We start from the raw sequence: 24851 nt of genomic DNA, 5'->3' as shown, positions 1-24851 counted from the left end.
AAGGATAAGATTTTTGATGAAAATCTATAAGATTAATTGTTCTAAATCATACTGTGGGATCAAATGTATTTCCTCTTTATTTTATCCTAAAGTTCGGATTACAAGGTAGTAATATATTTAATTTTGTTGTGGTTTAGTATGAAATGTGGTAGTGTATTTTAGAAAATATCACATCAAGAAATTTGTAGTTGACTAACTTGATATGATACCCAACCAAAATGAAATAAACTCATTTTTAAATCACTTCACTATTTTATAGATTCTTTTACTGCAGTTTATATTCTGCCTGCTGTAATGCGTGATAAATCTTATGTGCTACATGATAGTAATGTGACTTTATTGTTTTCTAACTCCAGTGCTCCTGCGCTATTACATTGTTTTAAAAAGGTAGCATTTCTATTTTGTAGGAAGATATATAGGGAAAAAATAAACCCCAAATGTTCCCTAGTCTATGTAAATATTCTTTTCTGTCTCAGCCCAATCTTCCCACCTCAGGAAGCTCCAAATCACATCTAATACAGGAGTTGAGTTGGGCCAGAATTTCTGATCACAGAATACTTGACAGGTACAGGGGATTGCCATGGATTGACGTTGAAAAAATTTAAGGTGATGACACACATTACTGCTTCAGGTCAGAGCTGTTCAAATCAGAGGCAAGATGTCTCTATCAGTATCCAAGAGGAAATGATCATGAGGCTTTTATCAACTGAATGTCAGTGCAAGTGATCTGTTCATTACCACCTTATTTAAATCTGTAATCGGTGTTCCAGGTCTTTCAAATGGAAGGACAGAGAAAGGTGGTTAAGAAAGATGATTCAGAAGTCAGACTGGAATTGAGTTCGGCCTTTTTTGCTTACTAGCTAACTGGGGTAAGCCAGCTTTGCTAAACCACAGTGTCTTCATATATAAAATGGAGATATCTCGTGGGGATATTATAAAACTTAAGAGAAAAATCTGTACAATGGGACACAATAATACATCCTTGAATGATTATTCCAGGGATCAAATAAGATAATTACTGTAAAATACTTAACCTGCTCTATGGCACATTTTCAGCCCTCAGTAAATGCTAGCTGTCATAGTCTGTCATAATCTTGCATTCCTCTGTTGCCACATTCTAATTATTCTTCATATAATCACATTCCTTAACACTGCATGTAATTTATTCATTTACATCTCTGTACTTTTCATATGTGTTTGAAATTCTCTCCTTCATTAGGCTATTTTATAAGTCTCTTCTATTTCTACTTTAAGATTTTATTTAAGATCTCTAAGAGCAGAAAGCCTACTCTAGCCTACTCCATCACCACATGGATCAAACTATTAGTCTGCATCAGTTCATTTTCATTTTCCAGATTTTGAACTTTATCTGGTCGTTCATTATTCATTCATTCATTCATTCATTCACTCAACAAATACTAATTGTGTGCTCCCGGTGGGCTACCCCGTATTTCTCTGCACTGGGAATTCACCAGTAAAAAAGACAAAGTATTTATCCTATCCTCATGAGGTTTATATTCTAGTGATAGAGAGGTACAATAAACAAAAATAAAGCATGCAGATGAATAAAGTAACTTAAGGGTGTAAAGAATGAGGAGGATAGAGACGATTCTACAAGGGAAAATCAGGAAAGCCTTTCTGAAGAAGGGGCATTTAAGAGGACCTCTAAATGAATTTGGAGGGATGCCAGCAAAGATCTTGGGTGAAGACATTTAAGGCAGAGCAAATCACAAGTGTCAAGATCCTGGAGAGAAAGAGAAAGAAGTCTCCTGTGCTGCAGGAGAGCAAGGAAGAGAGAGAGTGGGGAAAAAAGTCAACAGGTAGCAGAGCCCAGCCATGAAAAACCTCGAATCCATGCTAAGGAAGGTGAAGATAATTCTCATTGTGGAGGCATCTGCACAAGAGGAGGGTGACATGGTCTAATTTTCATTTGAGAAGTGGAAGCGAGGAGACTAGAAAGGAAACTAATGTGTCAATTTAGTCTAGAGGTGTTAGCAGCTCAAGTTTTGATAGAAATTGTGGAGGTGCTGAAAACTGGTAGAATTCAGGATGCCTTTGATAGATAGAGACAAGACTTGCTGCTGGGTGTGGGAAGGAAAAAAAGGCAGGAGTCACCTTTGCTCTTTGAGTTCAAGCCTCAAGTACTAGGCAAATTGTGGGACCATTGTTGGCATCAGAAACTGAGTAATGGGCCATCTTGGAGAGTTTATGGAAAGGGAAGGGCTATGCGGGACAAATCAAGTTTTTTTTTGATGATAGGTTTGACTGCTAAATCAATTCAGATTTTATTTATTTAATTAGACTATAAGCTCAAAGAAGGTACCCAATAATTTTAATATAAAAACAAAAGCAAATGCCACATACTGCTAGGCCAATTGGCCAATGCAATGCAGTATTTGGCTTCTAATAGTGGCAAACTGAATGGTTATTGGAAAACATGGGAGAAACCTCCATGTTATAAACTATAAAATACCTGTGTCCTATATGTCCCTAATGCATGCACTACAGGGATATGCACAGAAGACACTCAAAAATGTATCAGTCATAGAGAAGCCTTCTTCTTAGAAAGCTTCTGGGCAGGCTAGTAAAGTGCAGTTTGATGTGGTTAATAACCAGAAAAGAGAATTGACTGAAAGGAGGCCTCAGATCTGCATCCCAGTCTTCCCGCTGCCAAGATTTTCCAAGGAACCATTCCAAAAGGGGCAAGTCAGTGCCAAAATAAATGTTAGCTGAGAACCAGCTTGTTTTCTGATATGTACTTTGCCTGTGTTCATTAAATAAGAGATTGAATTGAATTCTAATGAGACGTCTTTGCAGGGATGATCAAGAGTATGAATCAGCTTCTTGCTCTGAGACTGCATCAGAATTTTACCAGTGGAAGCCTAGTTTCGGTTTACACAAAGGCCACAGAGTTAAGGAGGAGCTTGTCTTTGAACTTGCGGCATCCCTTTTCTTTACCCTTTTCCTTATCCTGGAGTCTTACATCCTCCATTAACTCAGGGCACCCAGAAACCAAAACATCTGAAACATAATGTTGAATCCATAAAGTACCTCTGAGAGAGTTGATTTGAATTATTTGATTTTTAAAAAGAATAAACTTGGAGTTCAAAGAGTTTAAAGTCAGTTACAGGATGGGTCAGGACACTGGTGGGAACTCCAGGCCTCTGTCTACATTTCTAATCCAGGATTGTTGGTGTGGAACACCTCTGCTTGCAAAAATTGTGGTTCCTCTTCCTGTAAATGGATTTATCACTAAGCCAATAAGCAAAAGACGTGGGGTTCTGGACTGAGCTATTCTCTATATTTTGCTGTGCATTTTAGAGGAAGTCACTTATCTTTTCTGATTCTTAATTTCCTCTTATAAAATGGAAATCATACTGCCCGTATTAGGGCTGCCAGGACAAAGTGCCACAAATCAAGTGGTGTAAATCAACAGAACTTTATTCTCTGATAGTTCTAAGCACTAGAACTCTGAAATGAACATGTGATCGGAGCCACGTTCTCTCTGAAGGCTCTGGAGGAAACTTTTTTCCATACTGCTTCCTGGCTTCTAGTGGTGTCTGGCAATCCTTGGCTTATAGCTGCATCACTGAGTCTCTGGTTCTATCTTCACGTGGCCTTTTCCCCTGTGTCTATGTCTCTGTGTTTTTTCTCCTGTTTCTGTAAGGACACAAAAAAATCTTGGATATAAAGCTTACCTTAATCCAGTATGACTTCATCTTAACTTAAATAATTAAAGGCAAAGACTTTGGGGGGTACATTTGAATTTTGGGGGAACACTATTCAAACTAGTACATTTCACAGCCCTACAAGTCACTCAGATCATTGGTAAGATTCCAGGTAATCAGGTTGAGAATGTAGCAAGCTGTGGAAAAAGAATATTTTTAAATAACAAATATTTATTTATTTACTTTTAATTAAGAAACTAACTTTTTTATTTTAAAAATAATTTCTGTCATCTCTTAAGCAAAGAAGTGTTAAGAAGCACCCCTAATGTCCTTAAAATCATATTCGATATGCTCCTACCTTCTTTCTCTCTCTAGAATTCCACTTCTGCCTTATAGGCTGCAGGACATAGCACTCTCTGCAAATTAAGGCCTGCAAACTGCTCAGGCAGAGTCCTGAAGGAACTAACAAGTGAAAGGAACCATCTGGATAAGGAGAGTCCACAGAAGCTGCCAGTGAGAACAGCTTCCGCCTGACCACATGCTCAGATTTTCACTTTTTGACCTTCAGTTGATAAAATCCCCATAATCATTTCCTCCCAGACATTGCTGGCAACATCTCGACTCTGATTTTAACAGCTATGACCCGGAGCAGTAATTGTGTGGCATCACCTTAAAATCTTTCAACTGCAGCCCATAGCAATCCTCTGCGCCTGCCAAATATCCTGTGAGTGAGAATTCTGGCCCAACCCAACTCCTACATTAGATGTGACGAAATTAAATGGGACAAAAATAATAGTGTCAGAGCTGGGATTTAAACCTAGCATAGCATTCCTACCAGAATGCTAAAGCGTGGGTATGTGTGTGATAATTTCAGGGAAATGGAAAAATAATTAATTGAAAATTAACTGCAGTTTAAATTTTAAAATTCTTATTAGTTCAGAAAACATAGCCATGACAGTATAATGTTTAAAAATCCCAACATTATTAAACTTAAGCCAGTCTGAGTGAATTATGCTAATCATTGTTCTGAGAAACACACTAGGTACATAATTTTGATTCTCTGTTATGAATCATTCACTTGATCTTAACCTTCAGTCTGCTGTCTTGATTCGAAGTCTTCTACTACTACCTCGCAGTGAAATAAAAAACAATAACTATTACTTTCTTTCCTCAGGGAATCTAAATGGCTTGTAGTTCAGTCTAAGCTCCTCTCAAAAATGCTTAGGGCACCCAGAAATGATTTGATGCTACTTCTGGTGGTATGTTTCATCATTTAATATTTAATCACAAATAACAATATAATAATAGATTTAACATACCACTGACTTATTTCAGATTATGCCAAGAGCTTGATTTATTTTAGCAGTATGGTTTTTTTTTTTCTTATATTCTCTTTATAACTTAATGTTCTTACAGCAATTTTGCCACTTGCTTTGGAAAAATCGAATTTTCCTCCATTCCAATTGAAGAGTTCTCGAATTATCCCAGTTCTCGAATTGCCTATATCTGTAATGTTTGCTATGATAGCCACTAGCTACAGTGGTTAATGAGCACTTCAAATAGGGCTTGCCCAAATTAAGGTGTGCTATCCGTTATATCCACACTGAGTATTAAAGACTTAGTATAAAAAAACGTAAAATATCACATTAAGAAATTGTACATTGATTATGTTTTGAAGTGACAGCATTTTAGACATATTGGGTTAAATATATATTATTAAAATTAATTTAATTTAAATAATTTTTACTTCTTTAATGAGGCTCCTAGAAATTTTTATGTACATAGGCTCATTCGTGGCTCACATTATATTTATACCGAGAGTGAAGAATTAGATGTATCACTGTGTTGTATACTCAACCAGGAAGAAGTCAAGAAGACTGCCAATCTGATATTAAATTGAGCTTTAGAATTTTTGAAATACAGTGGACAAACTGAACCCTTCTCAAAGAAATATTTCTGACTTATCTAAAAAGCATTCATGTTTAACCATTATTTTCTTTATATTATTGCATATTTGCCCAAACATCATTGTCAACAACCTTCGAACAGCAAAAACGTTTCTTTCCTATTGCTCTGACAATTTACGGCAGCCGTGAAAATAAAAGCAGAGGAGGTAGGGTTGAGAAAAGGAAGGGATATTTTGATCTGAGCAGCATACCTGTATTTAGTTTTACTTAAAGTCATTGTCCGACTTCTGTGAGATGATTTACTACTGAAGTCTATTTGTCTTCTGCTGCTATCTCTGAACAAGCCCAAATCTTCCATGTGGTTAATAAACTTCTTATCTTTTGAATACTGAAAATAAAATAAACTTAATCCTCAGGGTGGTTCATTCAACAGACTGGGAGCCTTTTAGATGTCTCTTAGAGATAGAAGACAACTAGGTTTTCTGCCCTGTGCGATTATCAATCTTCCCCTTGCGTGCATGTATGTGTAAGGGCGTTAAAGGTGCTCTTCAGTGATAAATGTCAGTGGAATCGCAAAGTGAATATTAATTTTGGTATTGTCAAGGTCACATGTGTACCCAGGTTCATTGTAATTGGAATTTTTATTGTTGCCACTGTTAGGAAAGATATTTTTATCTTGGGCTCTTTTTTTTCAAGTATCGGGAGAGAAAGGGAGCATAATTCTTCAACATGCATGTACATTGTTCAGGAAAAAAAAATGCCTTAGCACAGTCTGATCTGTTAATTGGGGTAATTATTTTGAATAAGATCAAAGTATGGATTTAGAGGAGCTAAGTTAAGTGGGATAGGAACAAAAAGATAATCACAAAATCTGGAGAGACTAGCTGATGTTCCTGAAAAGCGGCTGACTGTATATGAAAAAAGACAGAAAAAAAAAATTGCAGGAGAAATAAAGAAAGAAGAAAAAAGTCTGTAATGAGTCCATTCATAGAAGTAGTGTGTGAAATTAGCTGGGAACCCAAGAAATTAAAAGAGAAGTAAGGATGAAAAAAATATATGGGGTTGTGACTGTTCGTCTGGGGATAAATTGTCAGCTGGACACCTCAAACCTAATATGGGTGCCAAAGCAGTGATAGCCTCCCACCAACACACTCATACATACAGTGGCTCGGTCTAGTTTTAGTCTGGTGAAAGCCGCCAGACGCACCCAGCTATGCAAATCAGAAATCCAAGAGTCCTTCCTAATGCTTTCATCTTCTTCACTGCCCTAGCTCCAGTCCATCAAAACTGCTGATTTTACCTTCTGTAAAGCTCTTGAATTCCTCCGTTTCTCTGTGTCTCTGCCACCTTCATTCTAATTCAAGTCTTTAACCTCTCTCTTCTGTACTATAGCATATCCTTCTACTGGTCTCCCACCATCTACATTTGCCCCTTCTGTTCACTCTATGTAGCTGACAGAGAACAAAATGCCTGAATCCATCAATTTCCTTACGATTCTTTAAGATCAGAATCCTCCCAAAGCCTTTAAGGTCCAGTGGGGTCTTACCCTGACAATCTCTCCTACCTCATGTAGATCCCGCTCCTGGCTCCTTGCGGTCCCACCACCTTAGACTGTAAATTCTAAGGAAAGTTTCACTGTTTCCCCTGTCAACTCTCACAATACCTGTCACACTGTAAAAATTAGTTAATATTTATCAAGCATTTCCTTTGTGCCAGATGCCATTCATGGAATATTTATTGTTAATCTCCATAACAAATTCACATCACAAAGTAGGTACTGGTTTTAACCCCATTTATAAGATAAAAAAAACTTAAACTCAAAGATATTAAGTTGCTTGATGCCAGCCACAAAGCCTGAATGTGTGTTCTGGATTTGAACCCAGGGTTTCTGATTCTGGAGGCCACACTCTCGCCTCTCTCAGTGAAACTTTATTAGGTGGCATCCATGGGCATCTCTTGCCCAGAGTAGTTCACATCTCTGACTTGTGAAACCTACGTGTTTGGAGAAGAAAGTTCTAAATTTCTTCCTTAATTTATGACCCCTCCCTAAAGAGCCAGTTTATCTAAGGCAGTTCCTTATCTTTTAAAGCCTGGAAATTGATAAACAATAATTTTTTTCCCCAAAGGGATGGTATCTTATAAGGTGTGCAAAAAAGCCTACACGCTTGACAGTCTAAAAAAAGATGGCTGCTTCCTTCTAATAAATGGCTGCAGAATTATTTTGTAAAAGCTGTCTATGCATGTCATTTATTACTCTATTAAAACTACAAACATCACATATTGATTCTTTCTGTATTAACCATAATACTAGCCAACTTTGAGAGAGGTTGCTGAGATTAAGTTACCGTAGCACCATGGAAAACACTCTGGGTTGCGCTTAAGCTGAAAATACCTGGTCTGTGACATATATCTCTTTATAGAGAACTGATATTTTTGTGTGCAGAAATACGATCCTGAAGCATATACAAGTCTCAAATAAGTGTGAAGAAAGTAAGAGGCCTCCACATGCCCACCTTGGGATTTTCTGCTGTAGACTCTTTCGTAGGAAATAAGCATACATGTTATTGTCTCTATAACAATAACAAAAGTAATTCTGTGGAGAATTTATAAGGAGGTTGAAAGGCATAATTTATATCTGTTATTATGACATATCAGGTGAATCACTCATATATCAGGCATTCTCTTGGCCACATATGCTTTGTAAACGTCATCCCAACCAAGACAACATCCTATGCAGTACGGGTTGCTGTGTTGCCCATTTCCCTGTCACATACATCATCTCTTCATGTTCTTCGAACAGTCTTGAGAATTAAGAACAAAGTCTTTTTTATTTCAGTTGTCTCATTAGGAAACCAAATTAGAGAAAAGGCTAAGGGATTTGAGTTCAAGTAACAATAATATTAACTACCATATTGGAACACTTTCTTTTCTGTAGAGCCTCATATTATCCTTATAAAAGCCTTATTATGTAGACGTTATAAACCTATGAGAAAATGATGTGCAGAGTTTTTAAGTAATTTGGCCCAAGGATACACTAGTATTAGAGGAGTAGTTTTTTGTTTTTTTTTTAATCTGTATATCACATTTTCCTAAAATTGGTAGAACATTATTTGATTTGTTGATAATGCTAGCAAAATAAATCAATTTAATAATTTATAATTCCATGCTTGTAAGTTGTTTCTTCAATATGAGGTTAATTGTACCATCATTAATTTAGTTCACTTTGGAATTATTTGTACTTAAAGACCTCATTGTCTAAAGCTTTCCCCAAGCTATATAGTGGTTTTCTCTCCATTTATCAACTTGTTAAGTTCCATTCTGAAAAGGCTAATGTCAAGGCCATTATCCATCAAACTCATTCACACCCATGTGTCCTGACTCATCAGATTTTTCTTCACGCCTGAACTCCCTTGCCTTTTCCATCAGTGCAATTTTTTTTTTTAATTAGGGTGTAATTGACGTATAACATTACATTAGTTTCAGAGATACAACATGATGATTCAATATTTGTATACACTGAAATGATCACCACAATAAGTCTAGTTACCTTTTGTCAACATACAGTTAGATTTCTTTTTCTTGTGATGAGAACTTTTAAGATTTACTCTCTTGGCACCTTTCAAATATACACTATTTTATGGACTGAAGTTACCATACTGTATATGACATCTGCATGACTTAACTTATTGAATAACTGAAAGTTTTTACCACTTCACCCCCTTCACCCATCTGCTCAGCACTACCCGCTTCCCATCTGGCAACCACCATTTTCTTTCTCTATAGCTGTGAGCTCAGTTCTGTTTTGTTTTGTTTGTTTGTTTTGTTTTTTTAGATTCTACATATAAGTGAAACCATACAGTATTTGTCTTTCCCTATTTGACTTATTTCACTTATCATAATACTCTCTAAGTTGTTGCAAATGGCAGAATTTTATTCCTTTTTATGGCTGAGTAGTATTCCATTGTGAATATATATATATTCATCCATTGATGGACACTAAGATTATTTCCATATCTTGGCTATTGGCTAAAGGAAATAAAGCTGCAGTGAACATAGGGTTGCATGTATCTTTTCAATTAGTGTTTTCATTTTCTTAAGATATGCACCAAGAAGAAGAATTGCTAGATCATATGGTATTTCTATTTATAATTTTTGAGGAACCTCTGTGTTATTTTTCCATAGTGGCCACACCGATTTACTTTCTCACCAACAGTTCATGAAGATTCTGTTTCCTCCACATCCTCACCAACACTTGTTATTTCTTCTATTTTTGATGATAGCCATTCTAATGGGCGTGAGTTTATATCTCATTGTGGTTTTGATTTGAATTTTCCTGATGATAAACATTTTTTATGTGCCTGTTGGCCATCTGTATGTCTCATTCGGAAAAAAATGTCTATTCAGATCCTCTGCCCATTTTTAAATCTTTTTTGAATTTATTTATTTATTTATTTTTATGGTAACATTGGTTCATGAAATCTGGCAATTTTCATCTGTACATTTTAATAGTAATGCATATATATTTACATTGTGTGTTGAGTTCCCATAGTTAGATATCTTTCTGTCACCACATATTTGACCCCTTATACTCCATTTACCTTCCTCCTCCCCCTCACCCCTACCTTCTTGTAACCACTAGTCTATTGTCTATGTCCATGAGTCTCTGTTTGTCCTGCTCATTTGTTTTGTTGCTTTTATGTTTATAGCCTACTAAATCAAAATTTTTTTGAGCTGAATTCTTTATATATTTTGAGTATTAACCCTTATTAGATATGTGATTTGCAAATATTTTCTCTCATTCATTAGGTTGCTTTTGCATTTTAATGATGGTTTCTTTTGCAAAATCATTTTAGTTTGATATAGTGATACTTGTATATTTTTGCCTTTATTGCCTTTCATTTTGGAGACAGCTCTGTGGTCAAAGAGCTTACAGTCTATGGTTTCAAGTCTTACATTCAAGTCTTTAAGTTTTTTAGTTATTTTCATGTAGTATAAGATAGTAGTCGAATCTCATTCTTTTGCATGTGGCTCTCCAGTTTTTCCAGCATCAGTTATTAAATAGACTTTTCCTCTATTGTACTTTTCTTCTTCTTTTGTTATAAATTAATTTACCATATATACATGGGTTTATTTCTGGGCTTTTTGTTCTGTACCATTACTGTATGTGTCTGTTTTTATGTCAGTACCATACTGTTTTGATTACTTTAGCTCTATAATATTGTTTAAAATCAGAGAATATGATGCCTCCAGCTTTGTCCTTCTTTCTGAAGATTACTTTGTCTATTCAGGGTCTTTTGTAGTTCCATACAAATTTTAAAATTGTTGGTTTTATGTCTGTAAAAATATTCCATTCTATGACTTCTGTTCCATGCTTTCTTATATTTTCTCTTTGTTAAAGTTCTCACTGTGTTTATTTCCTCTTCTCCCAATTTCAGTGAGGACTTTTATGATAACACTTTAACTCTTTATTAGGTAAATCATTTGTATCTGTTTTATTCTGATTTTTCCCTCTCCCTGAGGCTTTAACTTGTTCTTTTATTTAGGACATATTCCTTGGTTTCCTCATTTTGCTTGACTCTCTGTGTTTGTTTTGATATATTAAGCAATACAGCTACCTCTTTTAGTCTTGAAAGAATGGCCTAATGTAGGAAATGAACCTTATCATTTAACCTTGCCTTAACTCTTGGTTGTCTCTAGAGCCTTTGTGATTGTCTAAAGAGCCCTATTTCTTCTTGAAAGGTCCCAGTTGTTGAGGGTGAGCCAAGACCTGTTAGTGCTCCAAAGGGTGGGATCTCAGCACCTACTTTCAGGCTAATTTGAAGCCAGAACCCTCAAGCAGATGTTTTTAAACTCTGCAAATATAAACATTTTTGTGGGACCCCAATTGTAAACCCTGCTGACCTCCAGACCAGGTGATCTGGAGGTGTCCCCTGGGCAACAGTTGCAAAAATCAGGGATCCACAAAAGCATATAAGCTCCTTTCATGGAGGTACTGGTGCACTGTAGTGAGGCCAAAAGAGAATGCAAATATGGCATTCGCTGGCCTGTGTTCTCTGAGAGCACCTTTGTTGCCTCTAGATGTTTGGCAAACATGAAGCCCGCTCCTTAGGCTGCACGTCCAGGGCAAGTTAATAAGTCTTTTTCACAGGAAGACTGAGAATGTGATTTCATTGGCTGTCTGCACAGTTCCCTGGGGGTGGTAGCCTGCCAAGAACTGTCTCTTCAATTGTTACAGTCCTATGTGACCCAGGAACACAAGCCCTTGTGGACACTTGTACCAGGTGACTAAGGTGCATCTCTTGTATGGGGTATTCATGCCTGCCAGCTTTAGTAAGGCAGCAGGAGAGTGGAGTGTTGTGGTACACCCACTGGTTTTAGCGAGGTGGCGGGAAAATGCGGGCTGGGGCCTGCCCGCTGGCTTTAACAAGGTATATAGAGAGCACAAAATGGTGCCCACCGGCACCTCTGTCCCTGGAGAGAGTTCCAACAGGCCCCTGCCCCTCCGACAGATACTTTAAGATTAGTAAATGAATCTTCTTTACATATAGTCTCGTTGCTCTGCAAACTGATGCCTTTTTATTGGGCCTCAGGGCAAGTGAATCTGCACGTGAACCCATTAAGAGCAGAATCGCAGTTCCCTGGAGCCCTTTGGATTTCCTGGACATAAGTCTCATATTTTTTCAAAGTCAGACATTTTGGGGGTTTATCTCTCCAGTGCAGGTCTCAAGGCTTGGGGTACCTAATGTGGGGCACAAACTCTCTACTCCTTGTGGAGAAGCTTCAGATTTATGAGATCCCTCCCATTGTGGATTGCCATGCTGGGGACGGAGGTTTAGTGAGGCTGCATTTCTTTCTCTCCTACCATCTTGATTATCTTCTTTTACTGTTTCTTGTGAAGGAACTGTTCTGCTAGGTCTTTTCAGAAGGAGTTATTCCATATGTAGCTGTCAGTTTGGTGTGTCCGTGGGAGGATGTGAGTTCAAGATCTGCCCATGGGGCCATCCTTCACCAGCGTGATTCTTCATTGTTTTTTAAGAAATGTTCTTGAGCAAACATTCCATAACTATCCATGACTGCTATGTACTTCATCAATAGATATATTTCTGAAAATCTTTATATCTAGGTATTTCCAGTATGTATCCTTTCTCTGCCCTAAATTTCTTGAAAAATTTCTACTATAAGAAAATTTTTCACAGTACTAGAGATAAAATTATATGTTAAACATATAAAAAGTATGATTATGCTTTAAAATTGGCTGGTACTTTAGGTAAGATTTTTAATCACAATGCAAAGTAACCAAACCCAAGCTATCGTGGGGAAAAAATTAAATAAGAAAAAAATCAGTGTCATTATATTTATAGGACATCAAGCCTTTAGTAATATGAAAACTTAAGCATATTTGGTTGAAACTTTAAGTTTTTTAGCTTTGATGTTCGATATCTTTTAGGAAACTTTTCTAGAACGTAAAAACAATTGCTTTTGACATTACTTAGAAATCTCCAGTTTGAAACGTCAATCACACCATCAGGAATCTACGTTCTCCACTCCATTTTACATTTCTAGACAAAGCCTATGTTTTCTAAATACTCTATATACTTCACCAAAGCTGTCACTGCTTGGCTGTGTCAATGAAAGCCTGAGCTAATCTTATCTTGAGGTCAATTCTTATAATCATATTTATTACCAACTGCTTCAAATTCTTAGATGAGTCACAACAAGACTTTTTTAAATTCCATTTCCTTTAGAAAGAATCATAAAAGTTATTTCTACTATGCTATCATAAATATCCGTCACTTAATATATTAGCAGATTTATATGTATATATATATATGTAAAATATAAGTTAAGTCATATACATCACACACATTTCCTATATATAAGTGTGTATATAGAGATATATTTATATATACACATCTATATGCACACACACATAATAACACAGTTGACTATATTGCAAGTTAGCAGATAGCACCTATTAAAACCCAAAGTAAAACGATCAGGTAATAACTGCTTCCTCCAATCAAATCTTGTCAGACTTACGTGGTTTTGTAATAGAAACCATACCCCATAGTTTGTGCTTCTTCCCTGCCAAATTACTGTCATATCTCATAACAATGTATAGTTCAGTCAAGAAGGGGTTTCATTATGTTAATAATTACATTGCCTGCAGGCTCTTTGATGCTGCATTCCTCATACAGAATAGAAACAGATTTCATAGAAATATCATTAAAGCTGTTAACTACAGGAGGAAAAAAAATCAAAGAGGCAATCAAAGCATGCACTTTATTATCAATAAATGCAAATAGTTTCAGAAATGACTTGCATTTGAAAACACATTCAGTGAGGATATCATTGGCAACGGAAGCTGCTGCTTAAATAAGAGAGCTTTGTGGTGTAAATCTATTTGGATCACCACAGGTAATTACTTAGAGCCCTTGCTATCCCTTTTTAAAAATGGACTTGAAAACCTTTTTTTAAATTAACAAAAGAATAAGGAGATGGAATCATCCTCAGAATTCTCACCTGAATTGAGGGCATGTGAATTATAAGTCATTATTTGAATGACAACATAAGATATGTATTTTTAAATGCACTGATACTTTAGTTCTTAAATAAAAAGGATTTGGTGACTGTTAAATTGATGATTTAGGAACAGTAGGATACATTGTACTCCAGTCATTTTGAAAAGACTTGAAATATTCAAATGTTCAACTAAATATTCTCTGACGCTAACATTTGTCTTCATTTCGGACTTCCAGCTGAGAAACATCAGTATAATGGTGAAAAGACATTAGCCTTATCCAGTATTATGAAGATGTTGGCACATTTGATCCTTCTAAAGCTATTTCTGTGAAAACCTTATATTCATATTTTTATTTATAAAGGGATTGTTTAAACTTCCAAAATATTTTTAGACCCATATATTTGATAAATCATAATTTAGGTTTTAGGCTGATTTATACAAATATCAGATTACAAAGACAAATCAGGAAGGTAGATGAGTAGATATTGGCATAGAAACAAAGCAAGAGAAAGGAAGAAAAAGAAAAGAGCATTAATGCATATATGTTATATAACTTCTTAATCAGCAGCCATGACATCTTACAAAACCTAAAATATTTGGTGAATTAAACCAAATGAATTCAATGCCTTTGAATTTCCTATGATTTGGGAAGTTAAGTAGAAAAATCACTTTCACAAACATCTTCCAGCTTTTGAAACAACAACATTTTATTAAAAGTTGAAGATGTCTATTCAAAGTGAAATTATTGCCATAGTTTCCACCATAAAGTAATTAACAGTCACTACAAATGATTTGATAATAAAGAATCACTGATTTTCAAAACCAAAAGAAACCAGAGATGTTATCTGATTCATTGGGAGCTATTACTCGAAGAATCACCTCAAAAAAATGTACATCTTTTGTTCTTGAAAATGTCCATACAATTTCAGGGGGTCCATGGATTACTTGATGTCAATGACTTCACACAAATAGAGTAAGAAAAAGAAACTATTCCTTCTGACTCTTTCTTTAATCAATTATAGCTCATTAAACTGTGATTTTTTTTTCTCTCGCTCTCATACACACACACTCACATGTATAACACAAACACACACATCCTGTCTTCAGGATGATTATACATGATAATTCATGCTTTATTAAAGATTTAGCTAACTTTTATGTTTTATTTTTGGGTTAATATGCAATAAGATCTCATTAAAAATGCTCTGTTATTTTTTAAATTCATATATAGTCAGAAATTATCATTCCCAGTGCAAATAGTGACATGCAATACATCTCATTTACTCAAACTTAAGTATTAAATTTGTTCTTAGGTACAGGTGTTATAATGAATTTCTACTGAAATGCAATATTGAAATTTAAAAAGGCGGTTGGTTAGGCTGACATTGATTGATGAGTTACTTGCATGGATTATGCATCTATTCTTGAATCTTTCCATTTTTTGAAGAAATAGGTAACTTGAATAGAAATAGAGAGAAATTAGATACAGTTTGCCACAGAATTATTGTCCAGCTGAGGGGATCAGTGGGGATTATTAAAGGCATCTTGGAAATGATGAGCAGTTAAGTCCATTAAGTTTCTTGACTGACATACTAAAGTGTAATGAAATGAAAGGCAGAAGCTGTTAACTGTATTGATTTCACATCTAATTTGTGTCTCTCTTTCTCTCTCTCTTCCTAATATGCATATAATAAATCACATATGTAAAATATGTAAGTTTATGCTTAAATATACTTTGTGGATATGAATCTGAATAAATACACAAATATATACATGTATATATACATGCACAAACGTACCTCCACAATCAACGTATAACACAATGTATTATCTACAGACCTATGTTAGGGCTCTAACTCAGAAGGAAAATATTAGGGAATTCATGACTGAACTTATAGCACTGCTGTTAAAAAAAGAATAAGTATTTAATAGCTTATGTGAAACAGTCTTGACAGTAGCCAGGTATTTAGTGAAGAAGAATATCCCATATGCAAGCAGTATTTTGATCTGGATGAAATATATATATATATGATAAATATATGACTTGATAATTCTTTGATCTTTTGATGTTTATATTTATTTAGAACATAGGATTATGATATTTTTATTTTAATATGAGTATTAAAGAAAATATCAATGCAATAAGATCATAAAATAAATTTTATAGCAATGGCAAAAGCAGGAAATAGTTTAGTACTAAAAGGCAATCTTTGAGTAGAAAAAAGACAATTGTTAACATTATAACCACAAATAGAATGTTATCACATGGCTGGAAATTGGTGATAACACATACTGTCATTTGTAAATATTTAAACTGAATGCTCCTCTTTTTACTACAGGTATCTATACTCTCTGCTTGAAATTCTAGAAACCCAAGCACACATTTTTCCCTAATAGTATCTAATGATTGTAAGGGAAAGGAGGATAATTCAGTCAGTGAACAAGCGATCAAAGTAGGCACTACCAGTGTGAGCTGAATCCAAATTATTGTACTTACTGCCTAATGTTCTCCCATTGGTGCTAAGCTACTTATGCACATAAAGAAATTTCACTGTGGGCAAAGTGCACACAGGTTCACATGCATATGTGAACAAACACAGACATCTATAGCAACTTCAGGTCTTATCACGTGTGTTAGGAATACACTATTTTCTGATCACTTGTAGTGACTGCTGAATCAATAGCATCAAATGAGTTAGACAATAGTGTATTTTAGGCTTGCCATTCACAGTAATGTTTGGTAGTTGTGTATAAAGTTGTTCATTTGACACACATTTACTATTTTTTGTATACCTAGTATAAAGTCATTCATTTGACACATATCTAAAAGTACTTTCTGTATACTTAGCATCATGGATATTATTGTGGAGAAGACAGATGCTCTCATTATTTGCTAAACTAAGTGGAGGGCCTTTGACCATTCTCTTGACCAAGAGCCAGGACCCAAAGCAGCCCTGACAGGGCTTTGCAGGAGAGGAGTGTTGCCTGATGTTTGTTCTTGTGGGGCTGCTGCCTTGAGGTGCAGATGTCCTTGTAGTCTGTTCTTCCCACAACACCTGATGCAAGAGGCTGGCATATCTGATTCCCACGGACTCAAAGAGTCATTGTCTGGAGGGTGGTGCACTCTCTGCCCCTATTATGCTAGGCAACCTCTCAGTTGTTCTTCCAAATTCTCAAGTGGCTGGCTCTTCAAAAATTGAAGAGGTTTGAATTGTTCCCTATCACTCTCTTTGTGCACCAATAGAATAGATGAGTATAAACTCCCCAAACACATTCCTTTTCCTTTCTCCCATATACTCACTTGTCTCCTGGTCATCCTGACACAACTTCCTTGAATGTGTTACATCTAACTGATAGCAATAGTGACAGCCTTAGCATTTGGCTAATTTTAAACCTTGGTCTTTGCTCCCAGAATGAGCCATATTTATAGTAAGCAATGATTTTTCAGATTAGCCATGGGACAGCAAGAAGGAACACATTCTTTTAATACTTCACATGTCACTGGACCACACAGACATCTCTGTATTTCAAAATTCTGGTTCCTTCACATTCAACATATATCTTAAGCACATAGCTCAGTCTTATTTCTATTGCTCCTTTCTCTGTTTTCTTTCCTTAGAAAAATAGTAGACTCCAAATCATAAATGTTCTCCCTTGAAATGTTTGCATTGTCTTTGTGAATATATAAGTAATTACAGAAGCATGCACATTGTTTGTTTTTATTATTGTTCTTTAAAATATTGTACTTTGAAAATCCAGGTGAACAATATCAGTGAGGAAGTTTTTATTTTGTTTTTGTTTATTTTTTCCCCCATGGAGCAAAATCTCTCCTTCATTAGAATACAATTCTAATTATATCACTGAGAACTTTGACACAGACAAGACCCCCCGTTGTTTAATATTGTCTACTGAAGTCCCTCCCATTTGTGGAATAGAGATTTCCCATAGAAAAATTACTCTTTTCTGGAAGAGAACCAAGGTGGGGTGCTCTCATAAAGTATCTACAACTGTGTGGGAGCCAGAGGTCTCCCTGTGGAGGAAAAGACATGTAAAGGAAGAATGGGGAAGCCAAGAACAGACCCTGTAGAGATAGATTGGGATAGGAGGCATCTCTGTTGAGTCATGAGAAATATGTGTATATATATGTGTATTTGACTATATGTATACATGTATGCATTTGTGTGTGTACATACATTTATATGTTTCTTGTTCACCAAAAGAATCTACAAGGACAGAAGAACCAGATTAAAGATGACCCTCCCTTCCCCTGCAACTGGCCAAATCTGAGATAATTTGAACACCAAAATAATTAAGGACAATAATGAATTGTAGATCATAGAAATGTAGGAATCCATGTGCCCATACCAGTAATAGATACATAAGCAGAGGGATTATGTATCTTATAATAGAATGCTGAGTGTCAAGTGGTTAATGCTGAAAAAGTGCTCGGATAGAAAATAAATCACCATTTGTAACCACCCTGGTAAAACTGATTCCATCAAGAACTGTGAACAGATACTAACTCTAAAGGTAGTTGATAAAGAGAATTATATTTACATGGTCCTAATGTAGTATCTCTCCAATATATAGTATATATATTCTCTTTATATATACACATATAAAGAGAATATATATTCTCTTTATATGTGTATATATCTTTATATATGGGTATGTATACATATATATTTATATATTATATATATATGTGAGAGAGAGATGGAAAGAGAGAATGATAGAAAATATAGAAGAAGGTATTAACAGTGGGTAAATCTGGATAAAGGAAATACGATATTTTACATATTATTGTCATAAAATTTTCTCTAGTTTAAGATGATTTCCAAATAAGTTTTCAAGAAATTGTTAACAAACACTTGTTAAAGTGAAAATGACACAGTTGTCAATGATAAGCGTTCTCAAAATTTGGGGACTGGTGGGAAAATATGTGCAAGTGACATAAAATATGCGTTTCCAACATAAATATATTTTTCCCCAGATGGATGTGTGAGCAGTAATGTCTTAAGGAGGCCAGCTTCCATGGAACAAATTCTGAATAATGATCCAGAGACGTAGGTTTAATGATGATCTAAAGAGTGTGTCATCAGATATGTCGGCGAGGTTTTCATATGCTTTTTGCTATGGAAGTTTGAACTCACAGGTCTAAAAAGTATATCTGTCTAAAGTTAGGTGGTATCCAAGACCGGGGAAAATACACAGCATGTTTAAGTTAAAGTGGTTGTTATACTTGCAGTTGTGAGAGCACTTATTTATTTTAGATTGCAATAAATAATATGTCTGTCTTTTACCATTTACAAATCATATATTTATACTCAAGTGTATTTGCACAAATAAAAAATTATGCACACATTCGAATTTTTCAAATACAGAATCTGAAGAATTTTTTTGTAAGCCATTGCATACATAGACCAGACCTGACCTCATGCTAGGCTATAGATAGTCTTTTATAATTCTGTTTGGTAAGAATATCATATTTTGCTGCAAATATATGATTTGAACACGGGATATTAGCACAGACCCCAAATAGGGGTGTTATATGAAACACAGCAAGTACATCATGTTACCTTTCTGAAATCTGAAAATTCCTGGATCTTGAAACATCTGGACCCAAGTGTTTTGCTTAAGTGATTGTAGACCTGTGCAATCTAATTCTTTAATAAGGAAGTTACTTACCCTTGATTAAGTAAAGTAATCGTTACGAGAGAAAAATGAAATACTCGAAAGTGAAATTGAAAATTAAATCCTGAAATTAATTTAAAATACCCAGAATTGGGCAAGACTTTAAAATGATGACTTAAAGACAATGCGATAAATTATCCATAGCTATGCCTATTTGAATTGTAAGTAGAACCATAACGTACAAGTATTCTCAAGATATTTTCTCTTTTCCCTCTACAGTTATTAGGAATACACAGGCAAAGGCTTACTAGCATAGTGGAAAAATTTTCCACTCTAAGAATTTACATTATGAATCCCATCTTTTTCTGCCATTATCCTGGTCACTTCTACTCCTTGACCAGTTTCCTCAACTGTAAAATGAAATAAAAAATTTAGATGAATATAAGTCCTCTTCTGAATTTTAAAAACTTTATATTTTATAGTTTTATAATTTTATATATTTTTAGGGTGGTGACATTGGTTAATAAAATTATATAGGTTTCAAGTGTACAGTTCAATAATACATCATATGTATATTGCATCATGTGTTCACCACTCAAGTTAAATTTCCTTCTTTCATCATATATTTGACCCCCCTTTACCCTTATCTACCTCTCCCAATCCTCCCTTTCCCTCGGATAACTACTAAACTGTTGTCTGTGTCTATGAGTTATTGTTTGTCTTGTTCATTTGTTACTTTCAGATTTATATCCTACATATAAGTGAAATCATATGGTTCTCAACTTTTTTCATCTGATTTATTTCGCTTAGCATGGTAATCTCAAGATTCATCCATGTTATTGCAAATGACGGTATTTCATCTTTCCTTATGGCCAAGTAATATTCTATTGTATAAATGTACCATATCTTCTTTACCTGATCATCTGTTGAGGGGCACTTTGGTTATTTCCATGTCTTGGCCACTGTGAATAGTGCTGCAGTGAACATCAGGGGACATATGGATCAATGTTTTCAAAATTTTGGGGTAGAAACCCAGAAGAGGGATTGCTAGGTCATATGGTGATCCATATGGTTTTAAAAATAGTACATGCTGCTGTAATTTCCTTGAACTGTAAAAGATGTAATTCTGTTTCTTTTGAGAACGAGAACCCTCTTACACTAATCACTTTCTCTTATGTACAGTGCAAGCTCCAGGGCCAGTAGAAAACCTGCACGCTGTATCTACCTCACCTACCTCGGTTCTTATTACCTGGGAACCCCCTGCCTATGCAAATGGTCCAGTCCAAGGTTACAGGCTGTTCTGCACTGAAGTGTCCACGGGAAAGGAACAGGTAGGCGAGAGAATGGGCTCCACTTCTGCCACCTATTGAGTGGCTGTAGGGCTAGAAGAAATAGGAGATCTGTAAGTTCTTGATACCTAGTCCAGTGTCCAGCACAGTAACTGGATAGCTGATCAGTTTTAAAGCTCCTGCTGCTGGAAACGCTAAAGAATTTAATTGAATTCTTGGTGAGAGGCAAATGGATAATGAGAGGAAGTCAATATAAAAGACAACAATGTTTTCTTTTGAGTATGTTGTACCTGACTAGTGTAACCATATTTTTATTAACTCATCTGTTCCCAAAAAGCATTTGCATTTTCATTTTTTTGTCTTAAGTGAGGATTTAACTTATATTCAATGACCTCAGCGAAATTGCTTTTTCCATTCTTATACATTTGATGTTATTTCTGTCTTCTCCCCACCATCGGACTGTCATCTATCATTTTTCATTGTTTTCATTCTGCCTTACTGCCAAGGCTACCTTCTTCCTCCTTGTATTTTATTTCTAATCTGCAGTTAGCACAGACACCTAGAAATTGGCAAATTAGATTTTAAGGTAAAGTAAGAATAAATGAGGTTTTAGAGAGATACAGGAAACTCAGCAATATTATTCTGTGACATATACATGACTGTTACTTCCAGACGCTCAACTTCACATGGGAAAAGATATATAGACAAGTGTGTAGTTAAACAGGAAAGACCTAGCAATGACCTTGGGGTAGTGGAGTTTTTAGGATGTGCTGTGAAGTTTGCCAAGCCTAGCGTGGTCTTCATGCTTTCATGTAAACTGCACGATAGAGATTTTCATTTTAAAAAATGTTTTGCGACAGTGCTATTTAGAAATAGTTCCAAATCCCAACTAATATCATAAGATAAGAATTACTAGAAGTTCCTCCTACATAATCATTTATTCCGTTTTCTTATTTGCTGTTTCCATTCTATTTAGCTCTCATTTCATCTTTCTATTATATCTTCTTTCTACATATTTTAGCTTAGCTTTTCAGTATTCCATTTACCAACCCACTTTAATAAATTAAAAAATGATGTTACCCAAGATACATGTGAATGTGAGAATCATTGTGGAGAGCTAAATAATGGGTCTGCTAAAGCTGGGATCCCCAACCCCTGGGCCATGGACTGGTACCTATCCATGGCCTGTTAGGAAACTGGCCACACAGCAGGAGGTGAGTGGCAGCCCGAGGAGCATAGCTTTCTCTGTATCTGTAGCCACTCCCCAGCACTAGCATCACCACCTCAGTTCCAACTCAGACCATTGGGCATTAGATTCTTATAGAAGCACTGGTCCCTGGTGCCAGAAAGGTTGGGGACCACTATTCTAGAGGGAACTGGCCCTGATTTTTCCATGACCTTCACCTCTAATATCTCATTTCTGCAGCTATGAAGTACGTAAAATAGTTCTAAACCTACCTCGCAGCATTTCGAGAGATAAAAAATTATAGCAAAGTATCTGTCAGTTTCAAGAGATGTAGATGTATTTCAGCAAGGGAAGAAAGAAATCTGTTGTCTCGGTGAACTATTCCAGTTAGGGTAGAGGAACAACCCTCTGTTTCCATGGATTTACAAGCTGCCTCTGCCTGTCAGGGTCTCCGTGTGGGCGGGATACTGCACACCATTCAATGTATTCAGTGATGTTAAACAAACTGGACCTTAATGACTATAAAAATAGCATGGTGCTATTTTAACTAGGAGTCTACAGAGAGGTTTGGGCTTTAATGGGGTAAGGTGTGTTACAAGAGTAGGTTTTACAACAACTCATTATAAGGCTATAGTGTAGTTTTGTAAGAGTCTAATATCCAATTTACTGATTTTGTGCAGAATGGCAGCCATTTCTGTTTTAATGTGCTTCCTGAATAACAGTTTTGGCATTTTATGTCTCCAGAATATAGAGGTTGATGGACTATCTTATAAGCTGGAAGGCCTGAAAAAATTCACGGAATATACGCTCCGATTCCTAGCTTACAATCGCTATGGGCCAGGAGTATCTACTGATGATATAACCGTGGTCACGCTTTCTGATGGTAAGTTATAGACAGTGAAACTCATCTCATACATTTACTGTGATAATCAAATAATATTGTGTGTATGTCATAGATTCTATTTTCAAGTTTCCCTAACTAAAACTTTAAGGAAGATATTAGCATCAATTGGAAATTTGGCTAATTCACTCAAACTATCAATTATAGTCAAATTTAACTTTTATAAGGTATACGCTGAGTCAAGATGTCCTAATAAATAATCTTCAGTGTGTATCTACCTCTTAAGAGCTCAAAACAATTTTTGTGTTTTTCTTTATCTCTATAAATATGAACACATTTATGTGTCTGTGTGGACTAATTTACATTGGCATATTTCTTTTATTTCTTGTTCTTAAAGGAGATAGATGATTAAAAGTGTAAATGATGGACAATCCTCCTCCATATGCCTCTTTATTTGAAAGTATATCATAAGGATTTAGGCTAAATATTCCAGCATTGAAAATGTTATTACTGCATGTGAAATGTACACTTTTATTTGTAATGTACCTAACAAAAGAAAGATTGTTCATACTTTCTTAAATGCCATAAATGAAGGAAAAAAAGCTTAATGAAAAGGGTGGACTCGACAAAGCAGTAGCAGAGGAAATTAGACATCTAAGAAATGAATGATAATGTAATGTTGGGAAATTTAATGCAAATTGAAAAAGTACAGCAGAGTGCATGATGTGGGGCCAGTGAAAATTCAGCCAGGTGTAGAAATGCAGAGATGTGACCTCCATGAATATTAAAAAGGCAACAAGCTATTTCTTTTCACCACCGGTTTCCATGTTGGTGTGTGCAATTCTATAAATTATTGATCTTTCAAATTTCAAAAACTAAATGACTTTGGCTTGTGATTCGTGACCGATCCACCATTCTTTAATTTAGGAAATTATCTGGGCAGATATTTCATACAATATCAATGGAATGAGGAAGGGCACCCATGTTATTAAGGGCAGTGTGAAGAAGATACAGGAGTAACACTCATTTGCAATTTCAACTTAAAAAAATATTTTATATGTGACACCACTTCAGTGTCATTTTTAATGTAATTCTTATGCCTATCCATCTGATTCTGTTTCTGAAGACAGAACAGAATATTTATTGGCAGAATAAATTACTTCACAACTTATAATTATAAAAATAAAAGGAAAACAAATGAAAGTGAATATTTTACATAATTTATGTAGATTTCATTCATACTCTGAACTGTAATACTGTGGCCTTATTCTCCACTTAGGTTTTAAATGTCATAAGTGAGAAAGATAGATTTTATTCATTAGTCCAAGAATTATCATCTAGAAGTGTTGCAACATTTAGGAGTTAGAAAATGCCTGTCACTAAATTAAAGGATTTCATGACCCTAACTCAACAAGCATCACTGTGCAAGGAACCCCAACTTTTCTCTATCAGATGCATTTGATTGGAAAAAGCAGGGACTTCCTGGCCCCTTTGAAGAGGGCTCACTGACCTTGTCTGCATTCATCTTTACAATCAACTCATCTTTTTTCATTTACAACAATAACAAAAAAAACCTTGCACTCTTGGCTTCCATTTCCTTATCATTTTGCCCTCTTCTCTCTACCTCAATTTGATGTCTTCTTTCTACTAAGCTGTGCATGCTGAGGTTATACATTTAGATGTATATTTAGTCACATTTTATAGTCACCTACTTCCCAGTCAAGCCCTTTTCTCCTTAACTTTCTGGATGTTATGAAAGGGAGACATGAAAACTGAATGGGCTAATCCACGTAAGCACCTAA

The 24851-nt window shown here is 35.6% G+C and overlaps 1 protein-coding gene across 1 annotated transcript in view; it reads left to right on the top strand.

Annotated features, from left to right (window-relative positions):
* Positions 1–24851, top strand: part of DCC (DCC netrin 1 receptor) — a 538543-nt gene that overhangs the window by 251934 nt on the left and 261758 nt on the right. The window contains 2 exon segments of the mRNA XM_011362349.2: positions 20916–21064; positions 22953–23091. Of these exon segments, the coding sequence (XP_011360651.1) occupies positions 20916–21064; positions 22953–23091 (288 nt within the window).

This window comes from Pteropus vampyrus, unplaced genomic scaffold, assembly GCF_000151845.1.
Source record: "Pteropus vampyrus isolate Shadow unplaced genomic scaffold, Pvam_2.0 Scaffold3, whole genome shotgun sequence".
In the NCBI taxonomy this organism is placed as follows: Eukaryota; Metazoa; Chordata; class Mammalia; order Chiroptera; family Pteropodidae; genus Pteropus; species Pteropus vampyrus.
This window is presented reverse-complemented; position numbering and strand designations above follow the sequence as displayed.